This window comes from Cavia porcellus, unplaced genomic scaffold (assembly GCF_034190915.1).
Source record: "Cavia porcellus strain 051 isolate PalLab524CR breed Dunkin Hartley unplaced genomic scaffold, mCavPor4.1 scaffold_6, whole genome shotgun sequence".
Classification (NCBI taxonomy): Eukaryota; Metazoa; Chordata; class Mammalia; order Rodentia; family Caviidae; genus Cavia; species Cavia porcellus.
Genome location: NW_026947489.1, coordinates 97,337,472 through 97,350,871, shown reverse-complemented (window position 1 = coordinate 97,350,871; position 13,400 = coordinate 97,337,472). Strand labels below are relative to the sequence as shown.

The 13,400-nt window shown below is 36.7% G+C and overlaps 1 protein-coding gene across 4 annotated transcripts in view; it reads left to right on the top strand.

Moving 5' to 3' along the window:
- Window positions 1-13,400, top strand: part of Nucb2 (nucleobindin 2) — a 43,244-nt gene that overhangs the window by 13,940 nt on the left and 15,904 nt on the right. For all 4 annotated transcript variants that reach the window (XM_023563292.2, XM_063251796.1, XM_063251797.1 and 1 more), the window contains 3 exons: window positions 7,827-7,970; window positions 8,682-8,789; window positions 11,098-11,224. In XM_023563292.2, coding sequence (XP_023419060.1) covers window positions 7,827-7,970; window positions 8,682-8,789; window positions 11,098-11,224 — 379 coding nt within the window. The remainder of the gene's footprint in view (window positions 1-7,826; window positions 7,971-8,681; window positions 8,790-11,097; window positions 11,225-13,400) is intronic.

Below are 13,400 nucleotides of genomic sequence, written 5' to 3'. Positions count from 1 at the left end.
AAGAGTATAGACCTGAATTTAATTCTGTTTTACTGTTAGGTTAAAGAGTCATTTTATATTTCTTAAGGACCTAAATTTACTTTGGAGAGAAGCATTCTTTTTGTTTCTTATAGTTAGAGAGGTTAGTAGACAATAGAGTGGGGGAAGGCAGCATGTTCTAGGGTAATAGTTTTCAAATTTTAGCATGAGGCAGAGAAATCTAACAATAATCTTGTTAAACACAGATTATGAGGCCCCTATTCTACAGCCTGTGATTTAGGTGTGGAATCAACCATGAGAATTTGCATTCCTAGCAAATTCCTGAGTGATGCTGATGTTGCAGGCTCAGGAATCTCACTTTGAGAACCACTGCTTAAAAGCAGACATAGAGGGGCTGGGGGTTTAGCTCAGCAGGTGTAAGTGCCTGCTTGGCAAGTATGAGGTCCTGAGTTCGATGCCTGGCACCAAAAAAAAGCAGACATAGACTTTGGTGTGTGGCACTCCCAGGTCTGTGCCCTGGCTGTGTGACTCAGCTGCTGTGTGATATGGAGCAGGCAGTGTGTCTCCATCTCCCATATTTTAAAATGGGCATAGTAATCTTTTACAGAATTGTAGATTTAAATGAGCTAACATCAAAAGGTTTAGCGTAATGCTTGGTACACAGGAAACAATAGATATTTTCTACTGTTATTTATAATAAGCCTAGGAATCAAATATTTATGAACCATAAATTCAGTACATGTTTTAGAGTAGAGACATTTGGCGACTTTATCTCTGAGTTGTTAGGACACATTTGTGTGCACATATGCACACATGTACATACACAGACACATTTCCCTCTTGTTTGTCCTCTGTTGCGGACTTCACAGAAGAATGAGAGACAAAGGAAGAGCTAAAGGGACAGTACTACATGGGAGGACCTAAAATTAGAAACTTCATACAAGGTGCAATTGAAAACTGCAGGAATTGTTTAAATTTAAAAAATTTTTAAAACAGGAATTGCACTAAAAGACATGTTGCCATTAATCCGCCCCAAAATACACTCCCTCGCTTTGAATGTACTTACCCCATTGTCCTTGCTACTTTCTGAAGCACTTCTCAGGTCCCCTTTGGTGAGTGTCGTCAGTTGTGCTGTTGCTATGTTCTGAATGGATTGAAAACATTTACTTGCTATGGTTATTTTGACTTTGGGTAGAAGAGGACACACTAATGTTTTTATGAGTCTGCTTTTCCACTGGGTGCAGCATTCGTAGTATTTTCAATCACACCTTGTAAAGACACTCACCAAAGAGGACTGCAAGAGTTATGTCACAAAGTGGTGAGAACAATGGGACATGTGTGGTTAAGTGAGGGGGAGCATTTTGAGAGGAATCAATGGCAGTGTTTCACTGTAACCTTTTTTTTTTTTTTTTTAAAGTTCAGGCATTAACTGTATATTTCAGTTCTCACTGTGTATATGACTGGTGGGAATGTAAAATGGTACACAGCTGTTTTGGAAAACAGTTTGACGACCCCTCAAAAAGTTAAACACCAGGCCAGGCGTGGTGGCTCACGCCTGTAATCTCAGCACTCAGGAGGCTGAGGCAGGAGGATCGTTGCAAGTTCGAGACCAGTCTGGGCTGCAAAGTGAGCTCAAGACCTGCTCAAACTGCATAGCGACACCCTGTCTCAAAACAAGACAAAAAAGTTAAACGTAGAGTTTACCAAGTTGACCCAGCCATTGTATTCCTGAATATATATGACCCAAAGAACTGAAAAGATATTAACGCTTGGACACAAATGTTCATGCAGTTTTATTGATTGATTGATTGATTGATTGAGACAGAGTCTTGCTATGTAGTTCAGACTGACCTGGAATGTAGCCCAGGCCCGCTTTGAACTCATGGCTGTCCTTTGCCTCAGCCTCTCGAGTGCTGGGATAAAAGGTGGGTAGTACTATTTAAAACAGCCCCAAAGTTAGAAGCAATCTAAATGTCCCATCAATTGGAAAATGAATAAACAAATATGGTGTATCTACACAATGGAACATCTTTTCAGCTATAAAAAGTAATGAAGCGCTGATGTATGTTAAAACATGGTTCAATGCTAAAAACATTCAGCTCAGTAAAAAAAGGCAGACACACCAGACCACACACTGTATGGTTCCGTTTTTGTGGGATGTCCAGAACAAGCAAATCTATACAAACAGAGAGTAGGTTAACAGTTACTAGGGCATGGAAGAAAAGAGGGCAGGGAGCATGCTAATGAGTATAGGGTTATTTTTCAGGATGATGAAATGTTTTAAAATGAGATAGTGGGGATGGCTGCACAGCCTGGTGAATGTACCAAAAAAAAAAAAAAAAAAAAAAAAAAAACCACTGAATTATGTCACTTAAGTGGTAAAATTTATATCATATGAGTTATATCACAACAAAGCTAAAACAACTACATGTGTTGGCCTCAGCATGAATGGGAAATAAACCTTTGTTGTCACTGAAAAATGATTGTGGGGAAGAAAGCTGATTCATTGTGGGAAGACATTTTATGAGAGATAAATCACCCTACCAGAGATGATTCATGATGCAGAATAGCCCATCACAAGTTCTGAAAGCCTTGCAAAAATGAAACTATTTAGCATCATAGCTGACATGCCTCAAACATTTTTTTTTTTGTCTTTTTCCTTTTTTTTTTTTTTTTTATCGGTACCAGGGATTGAACTCACAACTGCCTGCCTGCAAGGCAGGCGCTTATGCCGCTGAGCTAAATCCCCAGCCCCTGCCTCAAACATTTTATCACGAAGGACGTTGCTCACACAATTGTGATGGAGGAGCCAGTGTCCTTCTGGCTTCCATTTATGTGAGAATCATCTGGAAGGTTGTGGAAGCAGATTCCTGAGCCTCACAGATGACGTGGGCTCACCTAATTGACATTTCTGACCAGGTTCCAGGTGATCCGACCTGGTGAGATGGCGGCTAAACTTTGAGGAGTATCCTCATAGATTAGACAAGACTTGTGCCTCATAAGGGTGAATTCTATGGCATGTGAAGTATATATCTCAGCAAAAATTCTAAAAAGATTGATGAAGAAATTTCACTTAAATGTAAAGCTTTAGTGGTTTTGTTACTGACCAGATAATGTTCTGTAAGGGAATCAGCTTGAGTATTTCTCCTTCTCTTCATTTTTCATTCTTCTCTGACTCCCTCTTTCCCTTTGTATGTGCACGAGTACACGTATATGCGCGTGAACACACACACACACACACACACACACACACACACACACTCTCTCTCTCTCATGGATTGAACCCAGGGTCTCACGCATGCTGGGCACTCGCTACCACTGAACCGTATCCCTGTTGTAAGTCTCTGGTATAAAGTCAATCATGTGCAAGGTATTTCTTTTTTCTTTTCTTTTCTTTCTTTCTTTTTTTTTTTTGAGACAGGGTCTCACTATGTAGTGCAGGCTGGCCTTGAACTTGGAATGATCTTCCTGCCTCAGCCTCCTGAGAGCTGGGATTATAGATGTGTAACACCACAACTGGCTTATTATTCCTCCTTATTATTTTTTTTCCAGTACTGTAAATTGAACCTAGGGCCCTTGCACTAAGCTGTATTGCAGATCATGTTTCTTTTTCTATGTTTTCTTTTTGGTTTTTGTTTTTTTGAGACAGAGTCTCGCTATGTAGTTCAAGCTAGCTTTGAATTCACAATGAAGCCCCCTCTGGCCTTGAACTCAGTGATCCTCCATTGCCAGCCTCCTGAGTGTTGGAATTATAGGCATGCACCATCATACCTGGGTTATTTTTTATTTTGATACAGGATCTTGCTAAGTCACTAAATTGGCGAGCTCAAACTCATGATCCTCCTGCGTCAGCTACCCAGAGTGCTGTGGGGTTACAGACATGCACCACTGTGCCTGGCTTTATTCTTATTCTTATAGTAGACCTTTTGAAGCTATGTAGATCCTTATTAAATGGAAGCTGAATAAACAAAATAAAAATTATTGACTATGAAGATCTTTAACAGATAACTGTTTGCTACAGTAAAGTAATTGAGTAAGTATTAAACACAGGGCCTAATGCATGTTGGGCAAGTTCTGTAGTTTTAAGCTGTTTTTCCACACTACGCCCGCTTTTCAGATTTTGAGACAGAGTTGCTCAGACTAGCCCCTAACCGAAGACCCTCTTGCCTCAATCTTCTGAGCAGTGAGGATTACAGATGTACACCACTGCACTTGGCTTCAGATTTTTTTTCTATAAGCAATTTGGACTTTAAAATTTTGTGTCCTGTCTTTTTTATTTTAGCTGAAAAACATTTGTCCTCTGATTTTCGTTACTAGGCATGTTTGATTAAATTATAATCATTCTTTAACCTTTCCTAGAATTATTTATTGTATTAATCCTCTTGAAATTGAATGTATTTTTTTTAAAAACAAAAAAATAAAAATAATGGTACAGAATTTCAAAACAAAATAATAGGAGATTAACACTGGTTAATATATTGTATATTGTTATCTTCAAAATCGTTGTTCAGATTACAAGGTATAAGCATGAAAAAGATGACCAAACAATCAAACCACGAAAACACAAACTGTTGAACTAACAGAGATTAGTAGTATGGTGATATATACATATATATTTTTTCCCCCTTCTTTCTTTTCTCCTTTCCCTAACCCAATCATTCTTTCCTTCTGAGCAGTTTCTTTCACTTTCACAATATCTTACTGTACATTTTGGATCTTATTTATTCTTTCAGTTTTTACACTAAGGAGACAATATGATATTTATACATGTGAGTTTGATTTATTTCACTTATTACCTATAAAAGCTTCAATTTTATCCTTTATAGCTGAGTAATGCTCCATTGTATAAAAATATCACATTTTAAAAATTTATTCTGCATTTGATGGTTTGTTTCCAAGATTTAGCTATTACAAATTATGCTGTTATAAACATGGGTGCGCATATATTGCTGTGGCATGATGTTTTCAATTCTTCTGGGAAAATACCCTGAAGGGGAATAGCTGGATTAATTTTTTTTGAAAGAGTGCAATTTATTTGGAACTTATTGATAGAAACATAGTCAATAATGACAGTCAGGTAGGTGAATTCCCATGATTTGGGACAAAAGCAACTTTTACACAAATTAGAACAAACGTGGGTATCTCAAGTTAACCTCAAATACATGAAATAAACTCCTGCAATGACCACAAGGGCCAGTTTATAAAACTTGGTACACCATATAATATGTTTGTTTTTGTTGTTGTTTTGTTCTTTTCTTTTCTTTTCTTTCTGTAGTATCCTAAGATATTATGCAGGGAAAATTGATCTTTTTTTTTTTTTTAAAGCTAATTGAGACCGTATAGTGAAATTGGTTCAGAACTTCACAGCAGGTTACCGGGATAACAGTAATAGATATCACAGTATATTTTGTTATCTTTACAATAATTGTTCTTTCAATCACGTATATCAAAATAAAATGAAGTACAGAACATAATAGAACTCACCAATAGACTGGTGCAGCCTTTGTGGAGGTCAATCTGGAGATTCCTCAAAAAGCTGGGATTGGAAGTCCCATTTATTCCAGCTATTCCACTTCTAGGCATATTCCCAGAAGAACTGAAAGCATCATACCACAGTGATATATGTGCACCTATGTTTATAGCAGCACAATTTGTAATCGCCAGATCTTGGAAACAACCCAAGTGTCCATCAACTGAGGAATGGATAAAAAAGTTGTGGTATTTCTATACAATGGAGTATTATTCAGCTATAAAGAAGGATCACATTGAGATATTTATCAATAAATGGGCGCAGCTTGAGACTATACTCATAAGTGAAATAAATCAATCTCGCATGTGTGAATACCGAATAGTTTCCCTAATGTAAGTAATGATTCAAATATCTAAAAATATGTGGTAATCATGATTCCCCATTATGTGGTCTTGAAGCCTTATAAAGTTTTCACTTATTAATTGGAAAGGCTTTGTTCTGAGCTTCTTGATATGGAAATATTTGAAGCTATAGTATATGAAGTTTTATTCAAATATTTCAAGGAAAAAGACAGACACTATGGTAACTACTATTAAGTCGGGTTATTTGGTGGTGAAGCACTAGATTGCTGAAACAGTCATGCTTTGACCTGTATTGTTATATTGTTATGTCCTGTTTTATCTCAATCTCTCCCTTATTCATTAAAAAAATTATTTAGTTATTTCTTATGTTTTTTTAATTAAGGGGAAAAATTAAAAAATTAGCAGGATATATAATAGTAACTTTTTTTGATTTCCTATTAACTTGTTTTGAAGTCCTGTAATACTCCCACGATCTTGTTTTGACTGATTAGACTCTGTTCCACTCTGTTTGATAGTACCAAGTTTGAGGGTATAGGCAACTACTTTGAAGGCAGTAAGATTCACTAAGATGCCCATTCTGGTTTGACTATTGTCTCCTTTGGAAGTCCTGTAATGTTTACAATGCTTAAGTTTTATTGGTCTTGTTCTCTACTGTTTTGTTCAACTTTATAATATCTAATGAGGTAGACAATTCTTTTTAAGGAAACAAGAGATATTGTTGATAACCATTGTTGATAACCTTGTACTCTGTTTTACATCATGTGCTATGTCTATCCTTGGTTTTGACTGACAGCTTTGTTTTGCCATATTTGACTTTATTCTCCCCCCCCAAAAGTAATAAGAACTAAGGAGTAATAAAACCCAAAATGTGTAAATTTTGTTGTAAAAAAGAGAGGGAAAAAAAGAGCTCTAAAGGATACAACAGCAAGTGTGTTTAGGGGTGTTAAATAGCTGACCATATTAATGTTTTTGGTTGGATCATTGAACACAACTGTTTGCAGTCTCACTGTTTGAATGTCCACTTTGTATGCTTTGATACTGTGATTTGAGCAACTATCTCTAAGATGATAATATGTAATCTATTAACTGGTGATTTCTTACTGGTTTTTTTTTTTTTTGTAGTTCTGTATTACTTTTGTACCCTTACACCGCTTTGTTTTGTTTTTTCTCTTTTTCCTTTTAAATAAAATAAAAAAAAGAACTTACCAAAACAGAATATTGAATAGACAGTACCATTAATCAGAATAAAGCAAAACAGTAATAAAAAATATTTGCCTTCAAAGAGATGATAGAAGGAAATCCCCCTTATTTGCTATGGTCAACCTCCCAAGAGATGCTCAGATTTTTGGTTCCCATTTGCTAACAGGGGGACAGAGGAAGGGGAGTAGGGGAAAAGGGATGTTTGACTCTAGGCTGTGTACCAGTAGGTTCACTATTGCTTAGTAGGGAGGGGAGCTGCTTGCTTGGTTTCCCAGGGTCCTAAGTTCCAACATGGCATGAATCTCAGGAGACACTGGTGGTTCTTCCCCTGGATGGGCCGCAGTCTGCCACACTCGAATAGCTGGATTAAATGGGACCTCCAATCCTAGATTTTGAGGAGTCTCCACACTGATTTCCACAGTGGTTGCACAAGTCTATATTCCCACTAACAGTGGAAAAAGGGTCCTTTTCCCCCATAGCCCCACCAACTTTTTTTTTGAGACAGGGTCTCACTATGCAGTTCAGGCTGGTCTTGAGATCACTTTGTGACCTAGGTTGGTTTTGAACTTGCAACAATAACAACCCTCCTAAGTGCTGGGATTACAGGTATGCACCACCATGCCCAGCTTCCACCGACAATTGTTATTGGTTGATTTCTTGATGATAGGCATTCTTTCTGGAGTGAGATGGAATCTTCGTGTCATTTTAATATGCATTTCTCGAAATGACCAGTGATGTCGAACATTTCTTCATATATTTATTTGCTGTTTGTATTTATGCATCTTTTCAGGACTTTACTCACTCCTTTATTTCAGATGAGGTGGCGGACCATTCTACTAGGGGATTGTTTTCTCTTGGTTACATGTCTACTTGCTGCCCTTCAAGCTGTGCCTATAGACATCGACAAGACAAAAGTACAAAATACCGAACCTGTGGAAAGTGCAAAGATAGAACCACCAGTAAGTAGAGTGGAAGGAATTATAACTAAATGAAGTGAATTATAACACACAAAATGAAATGGGAGGAACTATAAGTAAAATATGGCTAATATTTATTACTTATAAAGTTGGGCATTTAGGAGTGTTTCTGTAACAGCAATGAAGACAGTATTGGGGAGTGATGTATGGTTTAACATTAACTAATGTTTGTTAAATGTAATTAGTGCATAGAAAAATTAGTCACAAAACACTTTCAGTGTAGAGCCAGGGAAACACTGTATTCAAAGGTGATACATATGACAATGGGAAAAAACAATTATTACTGATTATTGTCTACTAGCTGTGTCCGATCTGCAGCCTATCCTGCTTTGGTCCTCACTTTTAAATGTTATAACAAAAATTTAAAGATAAAGGAAGTTTTGTTACTCATATGCATTAACTGTATTACATATTTACTATGCAATCCAGGACAGTAACATACGAAGGTGGACCACAGGCTGGACATGGCTAGAACCTCTAAGCCATGTAGGAAAGCTACCTTTGTGTTACATAAAGGAAGATATTGGCTCTGATAAAAATCAGAAATACAGCCTTTTCATCTTGACTGTTGAAACTACCAAAATAGATATATCTTAATGTCACCTTGCTAGATACTGCGTTTCAAGATGAAAGCCTCTGATTCAGACAAAGTAAAAATTTCAGCAGCATTAATTTTTGTTTCTTAATTTGAAGGATACTGGACTGTATTATGATGAATATCTCAAGCAAGTTATAGATGTGCTGGAAACAGATAAACATTTCAGAGAAAAGCTTCAAAAAGCAGACATAGAAGAAATAAAGGTAAGCATAATAAAATACTTATTTAACAAACATTTGAGCATGCCAGATCTGAACTGAGTACTGAGGTTATATGGATGAGACTTATTCCTACCTTAAAGAACCTTAAAGGGAAAATCACCCAGAGACGGATTATCCAGATGCATATATGTGGAGTTTTAATAGATTGTAGCCAGCATGAAGCAGCAGGGAAAGGTATGAAGTCATTAAAGACCAAATTGTGAAAAGGAGAGGGCCTGGATAGCATCCCATTTAAAGAAGCAAGGAGGGGCACAGAGACAAGAGGTCTATGGGAAATGAGGTAATAAATATCAGTGGACCCCATAGTGACAAATAAGAGGCCATGAGTGCCCAAAAAACAGGGTTATGGGTCAGATGACAGAGGGTCTTAAATACCAGATGAAGGGGTTGGATTGTGATCAGAGGACAGCAGGATGATTTCAAAGGTGTGGTATAGGTTAGATTCTGGTCCTGATAGAAGAGATAATATCTCACATCAGTAGGGGAGGAATAACCATTTGCCTGTCCTAAGAGCCTTATCATACACACTTAGCCTTAGATAGTTCCTTCGTACTCATAATAATGAAGGGCATTGTAAAGATGTGACACAGGAAAGTCTTAAAGACTTTCATTGAAGAGAAATGGATCTATTTAGCTGAGTCTGTCTCAGATTGGGCAAGTAAAAAATGTTCCTGATTTTAAACTTTCAGCTGTACCTCCCAAGAGAGCTTCATTTGCCTGTTACTTTTTATTTGTTTTTATCTTTCCTTTAAAAAATCACCAGTTTCTAGAATCAGAAGTAGAGAACTGTGTTTGAAGGAATCATTCTGGCTCAAAATCCTTTTTCTTTTAGTCTCTGTCTCTAGTTGTGGGCTTCTTTGTGAGGCTGATTCACATCAGGTTGTGGTATTTATTATTAGTTTATGTGTGGCTTTTACTTCATAGCTTTCCTCTTGGAAGCCATGACCTGTTCTGGGGAAAGTGTAACAATATTATGCCAATAATTCCTCTGAATTGTCTTTGAGGATAATCTTTTTGTTCCTCTGAAAGATTAATTTGATCTGTGGAACCAATTTTCTAGGGCAAATGACTTAATGTAGAACTCTCAATGCATTTTATCCAGCTGAATTTAGAATTAAAAGCATTACTTGAGGATAATAGAAAATGTAGATCTTGGAAGGTACTATAAAGAGATGTTCGGGGAAAAAGACTTATTTTTTTATCTATAAAAAAACATTTATATTTTTTTCCTTCCCCAGTTGATTTCTGTTGCTTACAAAGGAGGGAAAAGAAACCAAAACAGAGTCAAGTAGTAATACAATGAAAAAGGAACATGAATAAAACAGACAATAAGACTCAAACTAACAGCATCATCATAAATAGCCAAACAAATATTGTTGCTTAGGAATAATGTAAAATTCATTCATTCATTCTTTTTATTTATTTATTTTGTCTTTTTCGTTTTTATCGGTACCAGGGATTGAACTCACGACCGCCTGCTTGCAAGGCAGGCGCTTATGCCGCTGAGCTAAATCCCCAGCCCCTCTTTCTTTTTTTTTTTTGAGCCAAGAATATCAAAAGGAGAATCAGGCTACATGTTTTCACTTCCCAAATATTCCTTAACTCCTTTTGCAAATGAGAATGTGACCAAGGGGTAGAGGGAGCGGGGAAAGGGAAAGGAGAAATAAACAGAATTAAGATATATTATGCACATGTACTGGAATTAAAAAGAATTAGGTTCCCCACAATGAATATAATAATTATATATCACAAACATGTACTGAGAAAAATAAGAGAAAATAAATTCAAATATAAAACAAATAAATAGGAGAGATTATGGCTTTGCCTTTGCTGCTCTGCTGAGTACACTTTCATGGGGAGTGTCAGTAACTTCTTCATCGCCAATACAGTGAATACTCCTTTTATTACTTATCTTTCTAGGATCCCTCATTTTATGTCAGTAGTCCTCAGAGATTAGGCTGTTAAAACACATATTTCTGGCCCTCCTCTACAGAGCTTCTGATGTGTTACATCTGGGGTCTGCCCCACCTATGTTGCTAGATGGTGTTGATGCTGCTAGTTGAGGATCACAGTTTAATAATCTTTTACCTGATAATAATGACTGTTCTACCTTTAAAATATACTTCTCTTTTCTATAATAGCACAGTCTTCTGACAGAAATGCGTTTTGTGTTGAATTTAACTAAACTAGCCCAAGTATTTGTCATTAATTTATTATAACCTTACTTTTAGTATGTTGTATTAGATCCAAAATGGAATGTAATAGATAAAAACATTGATTTTGTTTACAGAGTGGGAGGCTAAGCAAAGAGCTGGACTTAGTAAGTCATCATGTGAGGACAAAGCTTGATGAACTGAAAAGGCAAGAAGTAGGAAGGTTAAGAATGCTAATTAAGGCTAAAATGGATTCGCTTCAAGGTGAGTGCTAAAGAAAAGCTAGGAATAAAAAAAAACAAGCTAGGAATGTTTCAGTATTTGGTTGTTGAGGTCGGTTTATGTTAAATACACATACCGTATCTTAATTATATCAATAAAACAGGAGAGTGAAAACTGTAAACAGTGGGAAAATTCAACAAAGTAAATATAATCTAAAATACATTTTTGTATGTATAAACAGTGGCTAGAGGAAATACCAAATGAAAAGTTTCACTTTACAATGGGAACGAATAAAAAATACTCAGAATAAACCTGTTAAGAAATACACAAGATTTACCACAAAAACTTCCAGATATTCGTAAAGGGGGTAAACATAGACTTTAGAAAATAGAAAAACATATACTGGTATGTTTTGTTTTGTTTTTTGTACCAGGAATTGAACTCATAACCTTGTATATGCCAGGCAGGCACTTGTGCCACTGAGCTAAATCCCCGGCCCCATATACTGTTCTTTAATATAAGGACTCAACATTATAAACATGTTAGTTCTCCCTAGGTTACTTTATAAATTTTACATGGCCCACATAAAACTATATGTTTTTCTTTTTTCCTTTGGTAATAGTCAAGTTAACTATAAAGCTCTTGGGAAAAAAAGAAAACATAGTTACTGGAAAAGAACAACAAAATAAGATTAGACAGTAGATATTAAATCTTTAAGTTATTTTAATTCTCAATATATGATCATATTGTCTATAAATATAGATGGTTTTATCATCTCTTTTCCAATTACTTTACCTTTGATTATTTTTCACCTGTGTAATTGTTTTGGCTAACACCTCAAAGACTGCATTAGTAATGGTTATGGTTGGACCCCTTTGTTTTGTTCCTGATTTTAATCAAAGTACATACATGTGTTTCTCTGCTCATAGTTGTTATGACATATTTAATATTAAATATTAAAATATGGCCGGATGAGGTGATGCATGCTTATAATCCCAAGCTTTGGAGGCTGAAGCAGGGGAATCGCTGTGAATTTGAGGCCAACCTAGGCTACATAGTGAGTTCAAGGCCAGCCTAAACTACACAGTAAGATCCTGTCTGAAAACAAAGCAAAACAAAACAAAAAAATTAAAATATGTCCTTAAACCATGATCATTAAAACCATCTGGTTTTGGCATATAAATAGAAAGACCAGAGGAAGGGAATAGAAATTTCTGAATGAGATACAGGCTGCATCTCCTTTTTCCTGGGGTAGAGAAGGTATAGTTAGATCCCTTTCTTTCTTTCTTTCTTTCTTTCTTTCTTTCTTTCTTTCTTTCTTTCTTTCTTTCTTTCTTTCTATCTTTCTTTCTTTCTTTCTTCCTTTCTTCCTTCCTTCCTTCCTTCCTTCCTTCCTTTCTTCCTTCCTTCCTCTCTCTCTCTCTCTCTCTCTCTCTCTCTCTCTCTCTCTCTCTCTCTCTCTTTCTTTTCTTTCTTTCTTTTCCCAGACAGGGTGACACTATGTAGTTCAGGTTGGCCTTGAACTCACTATGTAGCCCAGGCTGGCAATCCTCCTGCCTTGGCCTCCTGAGTACTGGGATTACAGGTGTGTGCCACCATGCCTGGCTCATTTCTATCCTTTATCAGAATAAATGTAAATGAATCCAAGATTTAAATATAGAAAATAAAATCATAAAAGTATTAGATGTCAGCATAGGTGAATTTCCTTTGTTATCTTTGGATGGTTTTTCTAATTAGGAGTCCAATTCAAAAAAGCCAGATTTGGCCAGTGTGAGACCCTTCAGGCTGGCTCATGTGTCCTTGTGACATGTCCCTTTGGGATGGCTATCTGGATGATTTATATCTGAGCACTGACTTTTGGTAGAGTAGTAGTTCTTTTTTTTTTTTTTTTTTGGTGTTTTTGAGACAGGATTTTGCCATGCAGTTCAGGCTGACCTTGAGCTCATTTTGTAGCCTAGGCTGGTCTCAAACTTGAAAAGATCCTCCTGCCCCAGCCTCCTGAGTGCTGGGATTACAGGCATGAGCCACCACACCTGGCTAAGTAGCAGTTCTTAAGCTCTAGTTTGCTGAAGAATCACTTATTTGTTAAAGATACATCTTGAAAGTGCCAGATTACTGCAAGAGATGGAAGATAAAGGGAAGACTGGGAGAGGAAGGGAGAGTAAGTGGAATTAAGATGTGCCATGCAGTTGGACCAACTCATGACAATGATGGTAAT